Here is an 18393-nt window from a genome sequence, read left to right as displayed (position 1 = left end):
TTGCCCTACAGTCATTTATGCCAGTCTCTCTAATCACCTGATGCTTGCATGAATATTCAACAGACTAACCTATAGATACATTAATTTTAATGAGGCATACAGTAAATGAAGTGTGAACGCCAGAGGTGCTGCTGGGTCTCTGCCTAAGACTTTGGCTTCTTTTTTTTTTTAAAAATAGTCTAATGATTACTTAATGACCACTGAGCTGACAAGCTTTCTACTAGGCCACAATATAATGCCTCCACTTTAAAGGGAGAAAAAGTGGGCAAGAGACAGGGAGAAAGAGGCACACACAAGAGGAATGAATAAAAGCAAAAAAAAAAAAAAAAAAAAAAAAAAAGGCGAACATAGAGAGGGATGAGATTTTTTTTCTTAATAAAGAAGACAGGATGAGAGAAAAATGGAAAAGTTAAGGGATAAATCATCAGCTGAACAGATATTCACAAGACAAGTGAAAGTGAGGGTGCAGAGGGAGGAAGAGAGCCTGGAAAAGATGAGAGAGATGTAAAAGACAGAAAGTGAGAACATGCTCCTGGGGGGATTTTGAAAAGCAGCAGGCAGCCTCTTCAGCTCCACTCCAGAGGACTTATAGTCTTAATGGCTGCCTGCTCTGCCTTTAGCATTAGCCTTAGCACAGCCTGGGGCTTATCCACAGCCAGGACACCAAGCATGTCAGGACTGAAGGCTTTAGACACACCCCAATCCTCTGCAGGACAGCACGCTTTGGCCTGATGCTACTTGCCAACCCCTGCCACTTTACACACAACATACAATGCTACAGATGCCAGCTTGTCTGGACCTCTGTGAGCGGGGGCATAGATAAGAGTGTCAGAAACAACGAGGGAGAGGCTTCACCCGACTGACAATTGGCTTCTCTTCTGAACTAGGAGGCTAATGTCTATGCTAACGACCATGATGTATCTATGATCCCATTGTGTCAAAGGGATAGCACCACTTCTCAATTCTACTCCACAACTCCCCTTGAATAATTTCATTAAGACTGGGCCTATTATAGGGATATCTGCACATAAGGACAGCCTTGAACACATCCGCATACAGGGCAAACCCATGCAATATATATTCATAGCTAGTTGTAAAACACAATGTCAAACCAAATTCATTTCCTATTTCCTGCCAGCCTGTCTGAAAGACTGACTGTTGTAAGCAGGCTGGAGAGCAGGAACAGGATGCACAAGAGGTGTGCATCCTCTTGGGGTCAGGGCAACGTTCGGGACATTAATGACCCAGAAAAACTTTGCACAAAGGGGAGAGCACAAGATGTATCAGACTGAGCCATGTGTCTTCATGCTTGCCTGTGTGTGTGTTTGAAAGGGGTCTGCCGATGAGCATAAAACACATTATGCACATTAAACCACAGAACAGTGGCCATTCTGTTAGTGCAGGATGGAGGAGGGCGAGAGCGGGTGTGTATTCAGGAGGCAGCACTGCAGGGCCGTTTTCTGCTCGCTCCTACTATTAGCTGCTGATTTACATGGGGAGCAGCAGCACTGTATCTAGCTCTGAGTTACGACTTCAATTACAGCAGCAGCAGGACACACACACACACACACACACACACACATACACACACGGGTGCTTATGAGAGATGGAGAGACACAACACAGAGAATCTCATTGTGTCGGCAGATAGGGCCGAACAAGGAAACGAGCCGGAGATTGGATTGGGTTTGACAGAAAAATGTGCCGTTGTGAGTGCACGAGAGAGAACGTGAGGATTCGCTCGCGTGAAAAAGAAGAAGACGCGATCGGAGGGAACCTGACCTTGAATGTCTGAAACAGACGTGATTAATCAAAAAACCTTTTTGGGAAATTATTTTCCGTTTCACCACACCCCTCAAAGTCTCTTAATTTATCACACATCACGACCTTGCGCGTTTATGCGCGTGTGTGCAGACAAACGGCCCATGACTGCACGTTGAACATTTGCATATGCAAAGAACACATTTGATGAGGCAGGTGATGTGTTTCAGAAATGGATGCAGCAGCCCCGTACACAGAGCTCTGCCTCAGGTGAGCTTGTGGCAATCCCAAACTACATCCATCGCAGGCCAACAAAAAAAAAAAAAAAAAAAAGGGAAAAAAGAAAGGGGCACAAAAAAGATTTAGAACCCTGTCACCAGCAATGACACTGTGGTAAAGCCTCTATTGTGCAAAAAACAAGCAGAGCTTCCATATTCTTATTATACAGGAGATACTAACAATGATGAAGAAGCTATCTGAAGAATTATGAGGAGGAGGGAAGAAGGGAATTATAAAATACTGAAAATCACAAGACTGAGGCAGAAGCTGGGGGCGTTTGCAGGGAAACATGCAGCTAAGTGAGAGTAAAGGGGAAAGAGGACATTAGATACTTATGGGAAGAGTGAGAACACAATATAGAAAGAAAAGGAAGACATGAGGGTGACAGGCCAGGCCCTAAGACAGACAGCTCCCATCTATTCCCTGATACGCAGCAATCTCCAGTCACTGCAGTGAAGGCAACATTATCAATAAAAGCCTGGGAGGCAACTACTTCAGTGGCATGAAAGGAGGGCGCACGCGGCATCTCCAACTGCTGGCCCACAAGGCGGGACATGACGGTATGAGGAATATATTCTCTAACTCAAAGCGCAACCACAAGGGAGCAAAACAAGAGAGGAGGCTAGGAACAAGCAAAAATAAAAAAGGAATCCATTCCTGCACTGCGATGTTTGATCATGTGAGCGAAAGGTAGCCAGGGAAACGCATGTGTGGGAGATTAGATGAGGAGAAACTCTAAGTGGGACACCCCACCCCATCATCACCATCATCATTCTAACTCAGCCAATAACCAGGCGGCCTTAATATCCCGCTCCTCATACCAGACACGTGCACACGCACACACTACAGTGATGAGAAAAATGTATTGATCTCCCCAAATTATCATTAATCTAAATTCTCGTTCCATTAGGGAAGATTCAGCATAATTAGTTTTGTGTTTTCTGCGTACGAGTGTGTGTGTGTGTGTGTAGTCTGCGTTATGAGTAGATGATATTAGATTGTGTTAGAGAGACTGAGGCTTCCCCGGTGATCTGCCATGCTGAACATGTGTTTGCCATTATTGCGTTTCAGAAAGATACAAAGAGAAAACTCAATCAGGTGAAATCTAATATCACTACCACTGTACGTGAAGCTGTATAGCCACGGCGTGTTTATGTTATTTCCGTTTGTTGGCGACTATACTCTGCTGTGGGATCTAATACGGAATCATGTTCCATCATAAGATAATTACACTTTTGCTCAGGGAGACAACCCCCCTCCAAATGTGTGTACACACGCACACATAGACACTGTGCTCTTGTATAGGATGATGATGGTTGTGCTCCTATGTGAGCGATGGTTTTCTCCATGTAGGCTATGGTGGATAATTCAAGCCAAACTGCTGCACAGAGTTGCCTCTCACAATGAACATAATAACTGTATGCGTGTGCAGATATGGTGGTGAACTTGTCTGATATGACTCATGGGACAGGCATCGTACTGTTAATGAAATCTGGAAAATGTAGGCTTGGACTGGGCTACAGACACCCCACTAGTTTGACGGTGTATAACGCTGACCAGCCTACTCCTCAGAGGGTTTGGTCCGGCTTTCATCGACTTCCAACATTTTTATTTTCTTCTGTTGATCAAGGGCAAACAAGTTTTAAGTCCCTGCTTTTGAAGTTCAGCGATATTTTAATGAAGAGCGCCATTTCACATATACAAACCTCCCTATGCTTGGCACACATGTACCTTTCTTCTGAATTAAAGATAGCGGTATAACAGACCATCAGAAAGCTGAGAGAAACTGTTTTTCTGTTGGGTGATTCTTTATACATTGGTAAGCCACTAAAAAAAAAAAAAAAAATATATATATATATATATATATATATATATATATATATAAATATGTTATTATTATTATTTGAATGTAGTGGTACATCAAAGTAGGTCAAAGGTCAAAGTAGCCACATTTCAAGGTTTCTTAACAGTACATTTTTAACAAGCTGGTCAACCTGTCAGATATTAACATGAAAGCTTGCAGAAGCTGACCATAAGGTGTGCGGCATGCCCATATGCAGTATGTATGTACGCTGCCAAAGCAGCTCATACATATTGAAAAAGTACCTCTGGAAGCATGGTTTAAAGTCTCTCAATTATGTATCTGGTCAGATGCTGTGTTTGCTCACACCTCATTACACACACTCTCCTTTAACCCACTTCTGTGGGAGAGGAACAGTAAATGCCAGCCGCTCATTTAGCCAGGAGTGGTTAACATTTAGGGAAACAGTGAGGAAAAACAGATGGTGAGGAGAGGCGTGAGGCAGAAAGAGACGTCCTACATTTTGACAAATGAATCATCGGCCTAAATGCAGGTCACAACCAAAAAAAGAAATGTAGAAGAAGAAGAAGATAGAAAACCCCATAAGAGGCAGTGGACACGAACACGGCATGACCATGACTGAAATAAGCTTTGGCAACCAATGAGATAAAGGAAATCAGTCGCTCGCCCTCCCCTGTGTGACAGTGCCCTCATGCACAGAATGACTGCATCGTTACGGTTACTGATTGGATTGAAGTCGATAACTGATCACATCGTCATGGTAACTAATGGTATTACCAAGCTAACCGATCACTTTGTCTTAGAGACAGACACTGCTGGAAAAGAGAGTGGAAGGAGGAGACCCCTGATTGCTATGAAATGTCTGTCTCTGTGTGTTTGTGTCCTTTTACATTTTTCTGGTTATGGATAAACAAAGTAAACTGCGCACGGGCAGGAGGTAAATGAGCATTCAGGATGATAAGTTGATTTCCAAATACTTTTTGAAGGGGCCGGAGATGCAGCGCGGTCTGCATGAGCGGTTAAGGTCAGAGCAGAATCAGTCACGCAAGTAAAGCACCGTCTCTGCACTGTAGTGCTTCTATAGGTTTGTTTAATACATGTTTGCATTATGTATTGCTCCATTCTAGATAATAAAACTGAACTCTTATTGCTCGTATTTCTTTCTTACATGTTTTAGTCCCATCTGCACTCATCTGGAGGTGCATGTGTGGGTTACACTGAGGACCGCAGCGGGAGAGACATTAAGTCTGAGTTGAGTTTGAGAGCAGGAAGAGAGGTGATGTTCAGCTGGGTCATCTTGACCTTGGATCAAGTACGAAAGCTGAGTCAGTGTATTGTACTGACTGACAAGAAGATGTACTGATGAAAATATGATTTTGCTGAAATTCTACTGGGCGTGGGACACTTGGTCAAAACGACCAAATTGACATTCACCATAAGATGCTTTGCTAAAGAAAGTTTCATCTGTTGCAGTATGACTTTCTGCAACAGCATCTGAATTAACAGCACCACGGAATGAAAGACTATTCATACTATACGTGCAACGACATTCATCTGGCCGACTTGAAAAGTGCTGTTGATCATCACAAAGTGCCTCTGAACTCAATACAGCATCTCACTTATCCCCACCTGAACAGGTGCCTGCAGGCACGCATTGTTCACGGTCACATATAGAACACTGCAGACTAGAGCTGGGCGATATATCGAGTTTTTAAAACATATCGATATATTTTTATACGAGATATAAGATGTGACAATATCCTTTATATCGATATAGTCTATGTTACGTTATAATTATAGTTGTGGAGCCGCAAGTTTGCCTCTCTTTCGTCCACTTTTGTCTCTACGCAACGTTACTCCGCCTCGCCTTCACTGAAGACAACTCCCCCTCCTCCCCCATCGCTTCACGTGCAGGCAGCGACAAGACGGACACGGCAAATCTCCGTTAACGAGTTACTGCGCATCGCCCCATGCGTGGGGCTGGACGGCGTCAACGTGCTAACGAGCTAAACATGCTAACGAGCTAACAGCGCTAACCCTAAAATCCTTTCATTCTCTCAAAAGTTGATAGCGCGCCTTATGTATGAATTCTGGTTGTGCTTGATGGCCGCGAACCGATTTTATGTGGTACACGGCGCTCAGCAATCTGTCAAAAATGTTTGAGTACGACTTTGGTAAGCTACGGAGCTGCACCGCTTAATAGATTGTCGGCGCATTACGGCTACCGAGGAGCTTCGCGGAGTGATACGTACTGTGCATCAACGTAATATTACCGTATTGTGTGTGTATAAGGACCATAAATGGCACCTGTAAGAGAGGTGGTTATGAAGCGGATTTCAAACTCCAGGCTATCAGTCACACAGTAAAACTTGGGAACAGAGCAGCTGTGAAATCTGTCTGTCTTTGTTATTACGCTCAGCGTCTTTTAGTTTACATTTTGACTGCACAATTGTGAGCTCTTTGTTTAGCACAAAAACAACCTTGTTTTCTTTTATTTATGGAGCATTATTATTTAATGAATTCTCATAATTTAATTTTGAGTAATTTTTCATGTACATCTGTGCTGTATGTTAATAAAAGTGCCTGTGTGACATCTGGGACACAGCTTTGACTAAGAACTCTCTTTTTGTTCTTACTTTATGGCTTAAAAAAAAAAAAATCGAGATATATATCTTATATCGCCATCCAGCTAAAAAATATCGAGATATGAATTTTGGGTCATATCGCCCAGCCCTACTGCAGACCAAATCTTTGTATTTCACTTCAATGATTGCTGATATTATTTTAACACTTGAAAGCCTACTTGTCATCCCACCCACACATCTCGCTGACATTCTTCCTGCTAAATCCAACAAATCGGATCCCCTGTTGTACAGCAGGTACAACAACGCTTAGTTGGACTGCTTTAAATCCTACGAAAATAGTGGGTTATTTTATCAGCAGGATGAGCTTTTTTCCAGGGGTAAATTCACCTGAATAAATGAAGTATCGTACTGTTAAGGTACATCAGACTGGGCTAAATTGGGCCAAAGCGGGTTTGTGCTTCTTTGTGGGGATTTTTTGTTTGCATTCGGCCACTAATTGGGCTGTGTCTGAATGGGTTCTGTGCGTGCATGTGAGTGTGCCTGTGAAGCACAGAAGGCCAATGAGGGCGGAATAGACAGTTTAATGCCTCCGCTGAGGAAAAGGGTTCAAGGACAGATCGCTCACTCCCTTTATCACACTTTCTCTCTCGCGCCGTCTCTGTCCTTTGCTACTTTCTCTCCTCCCTCCTTCACTCAGTTTTCTCTTCCTGTGGGATATTTAGCAATCCATTCACTGCGCTCCATTAGGAGGCTCCACCCTGCCCTGCATACTCAGTCACACACACACACACACACACACACACACACACACACACACACACACACACACACACACACACACACACACACACACACACACACACACACACACACACACACACACACAAGGACATCCACAGAAACTCCAATTAGTGGCTAAACCACAGACTAAGAGCAATTAGAGCAGGTAGAAATCCTCTAAGCTCTGGTGCCTTCACCCTATTTGAAAGTGTATAAGTCTGTGTGTGTCTGTGTGTGACTGTATGTTTGAATCTGTGTTTATCCCCGTTTGTGTGCTGGTCTGTGTCCACTCCAATTAGATCAATTAGATGTGTGTCAACCTGGCAACACAGTCTTGCAGCTTTACCTGGCTGTAGGACACTGATGCCAAGTGGGTTGGAAGTGCGATTGGCCACTCTGCTCCAGCTGTTGTCGTAGTTCCTCCTCCACAGGACTGCAGTGCAACGATATTTGCCCGCCTCACGGCGCCCAGCCCGGGTCACAGACAGCCAGAAATTGGTGTGGGAGTGGGAGCGGTCCACGGTGGTGCGGGTGCCCAATCCCAGCAGTTGCTCCCCCCACTGCAGCGTGCCTTCGCGCGTGAAAGTCACCAGTTCTTTGAACTCTCCTTCAGCCTCGCCATCAATTTCTGTTCCAGCTGGCTTAAAGTGCCAGGTGACGGAAGTGGGGACGCGTGGGTTATGGCGGGGCTTGACCAGGCACAGGAGATCAAAGGAGTCTCCGAAGGTTATGGATGGTGTGCGCGATGAGGCCGACACCGAGAAGGAGGACTCTAGATGATGGAAGAAGAGGGGAAAGAAAGTTAGGCTGGCACACAGTCAAATGGGCTTTTTATCTGACTAATGATAAATCTTTACATAATAAAGTTTAAAAAGTAATCACATTCTGGAAAGAGTTTTTGTTTCAGCATAGGTACCAGGAGGAAGAAAGTCCACTGCTGAATAAGACCATACTTATCTAAGAGTTCACAGGTAAAGCATTTCTCAGTCTCCAAGTATTCTCCAGCATCATTACAGGTGTCAAAAGACAGCTGTGTGTGCGCGTGAGTGTGAATTTGTAAGCTTGACTGTGAGAGAGCGCCTCAAAATTAACGGTGATGCAACAAAGAAAACCCAGGGGGGAGATTTCCTCTAAGCGCCGATGTTCGATCTACGCTCAACTGCTTGCCAAGTCTAAACTATCCTCATTAAGCTAAAAACAATCTCCCAACTCCTTATATTACTGCCAACAGACACCTACACTGGAAAACAAGAGTGATCAGAGAGGGAGAGAGAAAAGAGATAGGCTGGGTGAAACAAATAAACAATAATAATAATAAAAAAAAAACAATCCCTTTTCTCTCTGGCCCTGCTGCACCTATTTCAGGGCACTCATTGAATGTGACTGATTGCACTTGAAAATGAGAAAGATGGTCATACACAGATACAACACCAACAACAACAAAAAAAAGCGTGAGGTGGAATGAAAACATGTTGATGAAGTCTGACTTTTGCCAGATCGGATAATTCGTTTCCTTGAGACTTTGCGCATTCTCCATTATGTTCTTGTCGACAGCATCGTTGCTTTCTCTCCGTCCCTCACCCTCTCCTGTCCTCTGACAGTCATCATCCTCAGCGTCCTTCAGGATGTAATCAATGGCTTTCTGTCCAGACTTGGCTACAGCTGGGACAGCCGCCTGGGGCCATAATTCTCTAACAGACAATAACTCTCCCCTCTCACTCCATCTCTCATCGCCTGGCAACCCTTTTCCATTTTCCCCTCACAGTCTGTCTGCCTCAGTGACAGAAAAGAGGATTTCACGCTGATCCATTTTTTTCCCCATACAACTCTCTTTTTGTGTGTGAATAAACATTGTGTTTCTTTCCATTACCGTACAAAGTGTGCTTGATTGTTTGGAACACCGTGTGTGTGAATATGTACCCTCCACTGTCATTTGTCTGCTTATGTGTGCCACCTGAAACACCATAAGGGCCCCTAATGCCAGTCAACTAAATAAGTCCCAGAGGACATCCACTTGCTATTCTCAGTAGGTCTTGTCAGGAAGCAAAGGGAATTGTGAATAAGGATGATATAGAATACGGTATGGGCACAGTGGCCGCATGAAATTTCACCCACCACACTGTCAGTCACTGCTTTTACAAGCAGTAATCAATCCTGTGTTTGTTGTTGTCGGAGGCTGGGTGGGACAAACCCTGCTTTTGATGCAAGTTTTGAATGTCCAGTATATGTCCAATGATATACCCCTTGTCTCAATCGGAAAATGCTACTATTGGCCTTTTAAGCTCAGGAACAGAAGTGTAAGATTTTCTTTTTCTTTTTAAATCAAATGCTCCATTCACATGGTAGGTTTAGGTCCAATAAACATGCTTTTGGAAGCTAAAGTGAGGAAAAACACAGGCCAAAACAAATCAGACATAACACACGTATTGACCGTCATGCTATCATGCCTATTTAGAAAGCCAAGCATGGAGGAGAAGAGGGTTGTCGAGAAGTGCAACTGAAGAAAGATGAACATCTTTGGACTTCCTTTTTTTGGATTTGCATAATATGTCCCTTGTTCCTCAAACAAATGTTTCTGTTGTTGCCCAAACTTAAGAAATGGCCACTTAAAAACTGACATCTCCTCTCTGCAGCACCACTGTCTGCTGCTGTAGGGAGCTAATCCGTTAGTTGCGTGTCTATGTGTGTGTGCATGCTGCACCCGGTGCTCCTGCCCTGCCAGCGCCTCACTGCTCTGCTCCAGTGGCTTCCTCCGCCTGTACTGAGGATGTTCAGCTTAAGTCAGCAATGACAGAGGAGACCCACAGACTGTGAAACACATTTCCACTGCATTTCCATTCTAATAATTCTGGCTAATCCAAGTGTGTGTGTGCGCACGTGTGGGTCTATCATGGGTGTCATGGAAGCACTGCTCTTGACATGAGGCAGGTGGTGTGAGAGTGTGTGTCATAATAGCTCTAGCCCCTAAGCAGTACATGAATAAAACATGCTTTATTCTACCATGTGGACTCCATGTTTTTCCTGAGCCATTTGTCAGTCTTTAGCAAATCACAAAACCCATGTGTGTCCCTTTGATTCTGTGTACAGACATGCTGGAATTGTCAGGGCATTTACATGCCTCACTGACTTGTAGATATTAGAATACATATCAGATTAGGATGACATTGCTCACCGACAGTTGTGACATTGACCATCTTGGTGTCGGATCTTTCTTCACTCTTCTCCCAGTTTAGCTCAGATTCAGAGCCGGTGTGAAGCCACTCAGTGGCTGAGCAGCGGTACAGGCCCCTGTCCCCAGGTAAGGCGTTGTGTATGGAAAGAGAGAATGTGTCAGCTCGCACCTTCTCCACGCGTATCTCCCCATAACTGGCACGCTCTCTGTAGCTGGGGCTATGCCATATTGTGCCGTCCCGATCAATGGAAGCCACTTCCTTGGTCAGTGAAGCTGTTTTGCTGTCTGTCCACTGCCAGACAACAGACACGGGGCCCGTGGTAGCGTGGACTGTGCAGGTCAGCTGGATCACGTCACCCTCTAGGACCACTGAGGAGTTACTGGACAAGAACACTGTGATGTTGCTCTCTGAGTGGGAAGAGAAAATACAGAGATAGACAGTGAGTTGGTTGTGATGCAGAGAGAAAGCTGACTGAGAAAATATCCACACGCCCATTTACATAAATAATAATACTAATAAGCTGGAGGGGGAGGCTGGGGAGAAGAAGTCTGCGCTTCTCTGCTTGGGCTGCTGCCCCTGTGACCTGCCCCCAATAAGCAAAATAAAATGGATGCGATGGATGGATTACTAAATTCAGAACTCTGCAAAAGTCTATCCAGCATGGCTCGCAGTGTTTTTCAATAAGTTCATGTCTTAACAGACTTAAAATGTGACATCTTCAGGTCTCTAACTGTGGTTTTTTAAACTGTGGGCTGTCACAGGGCCATTCTGACGAAAGAGCTGCACTTCTGTCACATCAGACCAGAGAAAAGTTTTCTTCAGCCTTTTCATCAGAGTCTGTTTGTCAGGTCAAATTCCAAGTGGGCTCTAATACATCGAGTCACAACAGTTTATCTGCCTACTTAATGTTGTGTAGCTCCCCCACTGTGTTGCTAAAGGTGCTTCATATTGAGGCCATTAATGTTAAGGCTCAAAGTTTGTTCATCTTATTACAAAGCAGAATGTCATTAACTTCACTGATCAGTGGTACTATTGTTGTGGCTGATCAGCATCCTTTAACTCATGAGTGGCCTTTGAACAACAAGGACTGTCAAGGTCAGTCATAGAGGGGCTACGTCCAAATCATGGCAAATATTTTATTGAAGAAAACAGACTTAAAGTGATTTTTTTTATTATAATTATTTCTATTATGGTGAATTATTCATACAGAAATACAAACTCTAACTCTCCTACAATAGCTTAGAATTAAGAACACTTATGTCTAACAAACAAACGAGAAAAGGAGAAAAAAAATGAAAGAATGTATCAGTAGAATTTATTTTTGATGTATTTTTCTCAATATGCACTTTTTTTCTGAGTCATTTCCAGTAAAAATGTTTTCTTGCAGACTATTAAAACTGTTTTGTCCATGATGGAAATCTAAAATTATTCTGATTTCATTAACACCAACAAACGAAACAACATTTTAATGATCAATCTGTTGAAAGATAAAAAATAAAAAAAAGAAGCATATATATTTAACCACACTTTGCTGTGATGCAAAACAGCTTAAGCCAGATGCCTGGTCGTTGTTTTTCTCTTCAAACTGCAAGTTTAGTGTTTGGTTCAGGTTCGGTGCTGTGAATATTTTCAGGATGGATTGTGCACAAGTAACGAGACTCCTGTTTGGTGTTCGTCTTTATCACAGAGGAAAGTTGCCAAATGCAGTTAAGTGCTGCCAAACATGCAGAGCATTGGAGCAGCTTGTGTGAGTGTGTGTGTGTGTGCTTATAGGTGCTCTTTCACAGTCAACTGCAAATGGATTGCTGAGAAGTTCAAACTTGATTTTCTGGGCTTCAAAGTCAGAAAACTCGCTCTGAGAGCGCAGTTGTGTTTGCTCAGTTTTTCAACAAAAAGTGCAACGGGCAATGCAGCGCTACAGATCTGCTCCATCATCGATTGACAGCAAGTGACTCGGGTTTCCTTCTAACATCTGTGTTTCCCACAGGGCCAGATTGGCTTTAAAAGCTCTTGCATGTTTCATCATCACATGGCCCTACCCCTGAAGCTGCCCCTACCACAGTGAACTGGTATTTCGCACCAAAATTCAAACTCACAGAGCCATTTTTCATCCACGAGCTCTTTGGCATCTTTCCCTTTGCTTTCCATAAACTCAACTTGAAACATCTTTCCAGCACTTTCCCTTCATTTAACCATGACGCTTCTGTGTGATAGGGCATGCCTTCATGTCCAGACATCATCTCTTAAACCGTTGGTTCATGTAATGATAAATGTTGGTGTTACCGGGCTAATTCCATGTTCCACTTTCAGGGTTTTACCACACAACACTTACTGGTGTATAAGGCAGTTATAAACTGTGACTTCACCAGTGCGTCTTCTCCCACACAGCTGTCCACTAAGCCACTCTTTTCACCACATATCGCAGGCGGTCCATCTGTTGTCATTCCTTTGGCGCTCCCCCAAAGCAGCTTCATTTAAGTTACGCACTTCGATTACTTCTTCAAATATGTCTTTTCCCTTAGTTGTGCCATTGCATTGATTTAATTCCCAACAGTTCCCCTGGAGTCAGCTCGACGCGTGAAGATCGAGAGCTGGGCAGTATCAACCATGTCACAGGAAGGGAATTTGCAGCGAAGTCTTTTCCTTTTTCCATCAGCTGTTTTTGCAGATTGGTGGCAACCTCACAAAGACAATCGGTAACAGTATTCCGAGTACTTAAAATGCTTACTTTTTGTCTGGGATTGCACACTTTAAATATGCACCACTTTAAAAATTCCTCCTCACTTTGTCACCAGGCTGATTTGGCCATTGCTTCTGCCACAATAAAACTGGCTTTAACAACAGCCTCTCTTTGAAATGTTGCTTCTGTGAACACAGTCTGCCATGACACCAAACTTCTTTTCATCTCTTCTGCCTTCTGAAGATTCTGCTGTTTGTCCTGGCGTTTTGTTTCATAGTGTCATCTTGTGCTATATTCTTCAATTATGGTCACATCGGCTCTGCACACAAGACAAAGAGGTTTACCCTTTCATGTTAGCGATCAGTTACACTGCCTCCCACTTCTCTTGAAAGCCGCCGGGCCCTTTTGATCTTTTTTTTGTTTTGTTTTGTTTTTAATTTCGACTGGAAAAGACTGGTTGATCATGAGGCTAACAAGTATATCAAATCAAGACGTGTGAGGGGTAGCTGGCACTAGTTTCAATTGACACGCTAATGCGCCAGCCATTCCAGTGCAATCAAACCAACTTGGTGTATACATACTTCTGTTTTGTAAAGCACTTTGTGAGTTTTGTTCTTGAAAAGTGCTATATAGTAAACCTTACTTACTTACATACCAACTGATAAGATTTTTAAGACTGATACCAAAACCAAGACTTATATTTGTAGATTTAAAAAACGGATTTCCCCAATATTTTTATTTTTATTTTTAGACTTTTAAATGCACAGAAAGCTTTTTGAAAGAGAAAATGATCAGAGCTGTGAAACCAAACTTAAAAAATTGTGTGTAAATGATCAGTCTTCATTCTGGAAAAATTAATATAAATAAATAAATGTAAATAAAATTAAATAGTTTTACTTCACATTTGTGCAAGGATTGAACCACACATTTGTGAGTCTTCATAAATTACTGTACACATTTGTAAATCGTTACACTTGTGGATCATAGCATATGCATTTTTAGGCATATTTCTCTCCATAGATTTTACTCCCATGCCAGAATTTTACTGCAATCTCTACACTTGTGTAAAGTAGAGGTTTTTCAAAACATTTTCATCTTTTTTCCACTAGTGCAGCGCTGGGTCCAAACCTGGAACCAGTTCCATACTGAAAAAAACAGACTGGGGCTGGTCATTGTTTTTAGTGGGAACGTAGCCTGTGGTTTCTGTCTGCTATATTTTTCCTTGTATGAAAATTACTGTATAATTTATGTTTAGTTCCCAATCCTGATAAAATATTGGCTGCTTATAAAACACAGATCAATGCTATGACTGCACCAGCACAGTCACCGTGCTCATAGAAAACTAGATAATGGAAAATAATGACGTGTAAGCGTCGATTAGGGCAAAATGTCCACGATATCAATTAAAGATGAAATACACAAAAAGCCCCCCAAAAAGAAAACAAGAGAAAAAAAAAAGGAAAAGTGATCGGATCTAGATACTATATTTGATACGGATTTTAAGACACAGGAACTCATCCAAAAGCGTAACTCCTTCTCAAACTGAATCCAAGAGATAGCTAGAATAACTCTGTCTGTGTCAAACAATTCAGAGAGCAGAGGTGGCCATGGGCAATAAATCAAATTGCTGAGCTTTTCCCTGGAGTGCAACACTGTAAAAGTGCTGTGTGCGTCTGTTTGCATGCTTATGAGTGTGTATGGAAGCATGTGTCAGGGTAAGATAGTGCAGTTTTGTAACTGGCCCCAGGCACATCAGAGTGACAGCCACAGTAGACACACTGATAAGTTTTGTGTGTGTGTGTGGGTTGAGATTCTCTTCCTGAACCTTGTGAAGCTTGTTCACCAAGTCCTTAATACGCACAGGAAAGAAGGTTCAGATCACAGGGCTCAGTGGCACTTCAGAGGAGAAGGATAAAAGTCTTTACTGACTCTTCTGCTCTGTTTTTCTGCTTTATCTAGACTCCTATCACTTCAGCATCCATCAAACATCACGGAGCTCTGGTTGACCCATAAGCTCTCCTCCCCTCTGCGGAGCTAGTGCTGCTGTCTCGTGGGGGGTGCGGCTTAAGAATTCTCACATTTTTTTTCCTTCCCTTAGGCCAAGCTCTGCTGCCTCCCTCTCAGCTCACCGGCCCTCCTAATAAGCATGAGTCCTCTGTGAATATGAAATGAATTCAATTCTTATTTCTATCAGATTCACATTAAAAAAGGGAAAATGCTTCATCCTTTACTTTTGTCTTTCATTTGAACAGCTCATAGTTTTCTTACACAGCTAAGAATAGACTGTAACATGTAGATATATCTGCCTGCCTACCCTTAAAAATCTCTTGGTCTAGTCAACGTTCCTTTCCCTGTTATTTTATTTTTTCAATTTTTACCCACCGGCTCCTTCTCCTTTGTGCTGAACAGAATGCATTTTTCTCTCCAATCCCAAAGAGCCCCAACTCTCTTTCCCTACCTTATCACCTGTCCCTTCCATCTTTATGATAGAGATTCAGTCTGGCAAGTGAGCTCTCCCTCCCTCTCTCAGTGCAAAGGTAAACTCCATCCATCAACATTCATTTCGTTAGCTTGATAGCATAATTGCCTAAGTCATTTTTGGCCAATGACATAGGCAGACGGACAGGATGATGCAGCAGTGGTAGGGGAGTAAAGTTAGGCAAAAATCTCAATTTGACCAAAAAATGACTTAGGCACTTATGCTATGAAGCTAACGATTTGTCATGAGTGTTTACCCCTGTTTTTCCTTCGCTGTAACCTCTGCCTGCCGCTAAATCATCAACTATAAACCCCTGTCGCAACCCATTAACAGCTTCCCCCCCCCAATTCCACAAATTAAAGTGATGAAGCACATCTTCAAACTTTGTGTCTGTGCCTGAATGTAAGAGAAAGGAGGCATAAGGAAAGTCTGCATACGACACACACGCTCCCTGAACACTACTGCTGTGTTTCATGAAAGTTCTCCACCAATAACCATGCCCATTATCTTGTGTAAACCCTATAAACATCCTTTATATGGCATTAGGGCCTTTTGTTGGAAAAACAAACCTTCCATACAGAGATATTCCCAAGAGACTGCTGCAGGCTCTGGGCCATTGTTTTGGGGTGATTTAACAGGGGCTGCAGAACGGTCAGAATAAGGTAGCATCGGCTGCTTGAGCAGAGATACTACTTTGTGGCCATTATGTTTTATTATGCTGCTATCAGTTGGCTGGCTCCATGCACTGTTCTAGTCCTCAGAGGCATGGTAGCACAGAGAGACAAGGGAAGGCAGCATCAGACACAGATGCTATGAGTGTGTAGAAGAAAAAACACCAGAAGTGATTTGGGAACAAGGTTTTAAAGGTTTAACTGTATATTTGTATCAATCAGCTGCAAGGCTGACATCACCCCATTGGCTAGCCCTGCTTAACCCAGCTGAGGAGGTTTGCCCCAGCAGAACACATTAATTTAGCCTAGGGAGCCACTTAGAGGGCCCTGGAGAGCTAGATGCCATTCTCTGCTTCTTTTCTTTCTCCACACTTTCATTTCATGGCTGTTAGCTCAGCCTCCTTCACTCAGGACTCTTCTGCTCTCCATTATCCTACTATAGTGTTACCCACCCTCCCCATCTCCCCCACTAAGCCAAGGAAATGGGAAGGACCATAATGCTGCATTACCAATCCTTAGCAATCCACTCAAACAGAAAATAAATCAGGAATAAGAGTAGCATTATCCCATTCCCTCTTACTCACAGCTAACAATAAAACCTCTGCAGCTATCCGTTATAGCCACCCTTAGAAGGACAGGACACGGGGGTGGGGTGGCAGAGAAACGCAGCAGAGGATCACAGCACGATATTACATGTGGACTAAGTGAAGATAAAACAGCCATTATCAAAATGTCATCATTCTTAGTGAACTTGACAACTAAGGACAGGACGGCCACACAACTGGCTTCAGTGAACAGATTATTACTCACTCAGTGCCTGGACTGTGATCTGGACATTGCGGGATCTCTTGCTGCGGTCGATGAAGTCACCCGTGGGCGTCTTCTCCCGCTCTGTTACGCGGCAGATATACTTGCCGGCATCTTCAGGGCGCAAGTGCTGCAGCTTGAGCAGGTGCACGTTGACGCTCTCTTTGCGCACAGTCATTTGACCGGCGGCCTCCCGGGCGACATAATCGGGGCCCAGATTAGGCACGGCACTGGGGCCCACCACGGCCACCGGTGAGCTGCTGAAGACCCACGACACCGAGAAGAAACGCTCGGGGACATTCTGCGCCTCAATGGTGCAGCGAAGCTCCAGCGGCTCACCGGCCGTGAAGGACCGTCGCTCCGTGCTCACCTGGATGCTGAAATCCCGGTCTGAAAGAAAGGAAAACAAATGAAAACAACAAGGTTAAAGGCTAATAAATGCACGGAGATTTCAATTAAAGCTGCTCGAAACCGAAGCGCACAGTGCTGCTTTATTTTCTTGGTAAGCTGAACATGCATTACCCAAGAGAAAGGGGTTAAGAAGACTGAGCAGTGGGTGGTAGAGGTGGGGTTTGATGTATTCAGGAAAGCCATGGGACAATAACATGGCATCAGCTCGTGCAGAGAAAAAGAATATAAATTAGAGATGGTTGAGGTCACTCGGTGGGATAGTGGCATAACAGACAGGCCTGCTCTCTCCTCTCTAGTTTTCACCTCTGCAATTAGGAAAAAAAACCCACTTCTAATTAAAATTCTCGTTAGCTGTTTGAAACAGTCAGGCACGCTTTTGCTTTCCTGCATGATCTAAAACCACAGAGCAGAATAAACACTGGTAGGGCCCCCTACCTGGCCAAATCATGCTTGTTGTCTCTGCATGTGCAATTGCATTTGTGTCTGTTTGTTATATTAATGTTCAGATCCTGAGTTCTGTACGTATCGGAGACAGCTGCAAAACATCTCAGTGAGTTGGTAGCCCCAAGCAGTAATTACAAAGACTTTAAAGTGAATCGTGTGGAAAAGGTCAAAGCCTGCCCCTAGTATGGAGCTAGTTACGCAGAGATAATTATGATGAGAGGTAAGAGAATATTGTTGACACATACAAAACATAAATGTGTATAAATCTGCCTTCTGCCATGTGTTGCTGGCAACAAATTCCAAATATATTATTAAATACATATTAGGAAACTCTAAGCATTCATTACTGGGATTATTTTTTTTAATTTAATACAGTATAGATCTGGTAGAAGATCATCTTAAAGAGCCAACACATATTCATGTTGGGGTGTAATTTAAAAAAAAAGAAAAAAAAAAAGAAGTAAATGCTAAGCACAAGCAGCCAAAGTGAGGAGGAGAGGAG

At 43.3% G+C, this 18393-nt stretch overlaps 1 protein-coding gene across 2 annotated transcripts in view; it reads right to left on the bottom strand.

The window, feature by feature from the left end:
- LOC308409616 (immunoglobulin superfamily member 3-like) overlaps positions 1-18393 on the bottom strand; it is a 77121-nt gene that overhangs the window by 9300 nt on the left and 49428 nt on the right. For both annotated transcript variants that reach the window (XM_080902497.1, XM_080902498.1), the window contains exons 5-7: positions 17040-17426; positions 10399-10806; positions 7573-7998 (exon numbers count right to left, since the gene is read on the bottom strand). In XM_080902497.1, coding sequence (XP_080758623.1) covers positions 7573-7998; positions 10399-10806; positions 17040-17426 — 1221 coding nt within the window. The remainder of the gene's footprint in view (positions 1-7572; positions 7999-10398; positions 10807-17039; positions 17427-18393) is intronic.

Source organism: Rhamphochromis sp. 'chilingali' (genome assembly GCF_963969265.1).
Source record: "Rhamphochromis sp. 'chilingali' genome assembly, chromosome: 14".
Lineage (NCBI taxonomy): Eukaryota > Metazoa > Chordata > Actinopteri > Cichliformes > Cichlidae > Rhamphochromis > Rhamphochromis sp. 'chilingali'.
This window is presented reverse-complemented; position numbering and strand designations above follow the sequence as displayed.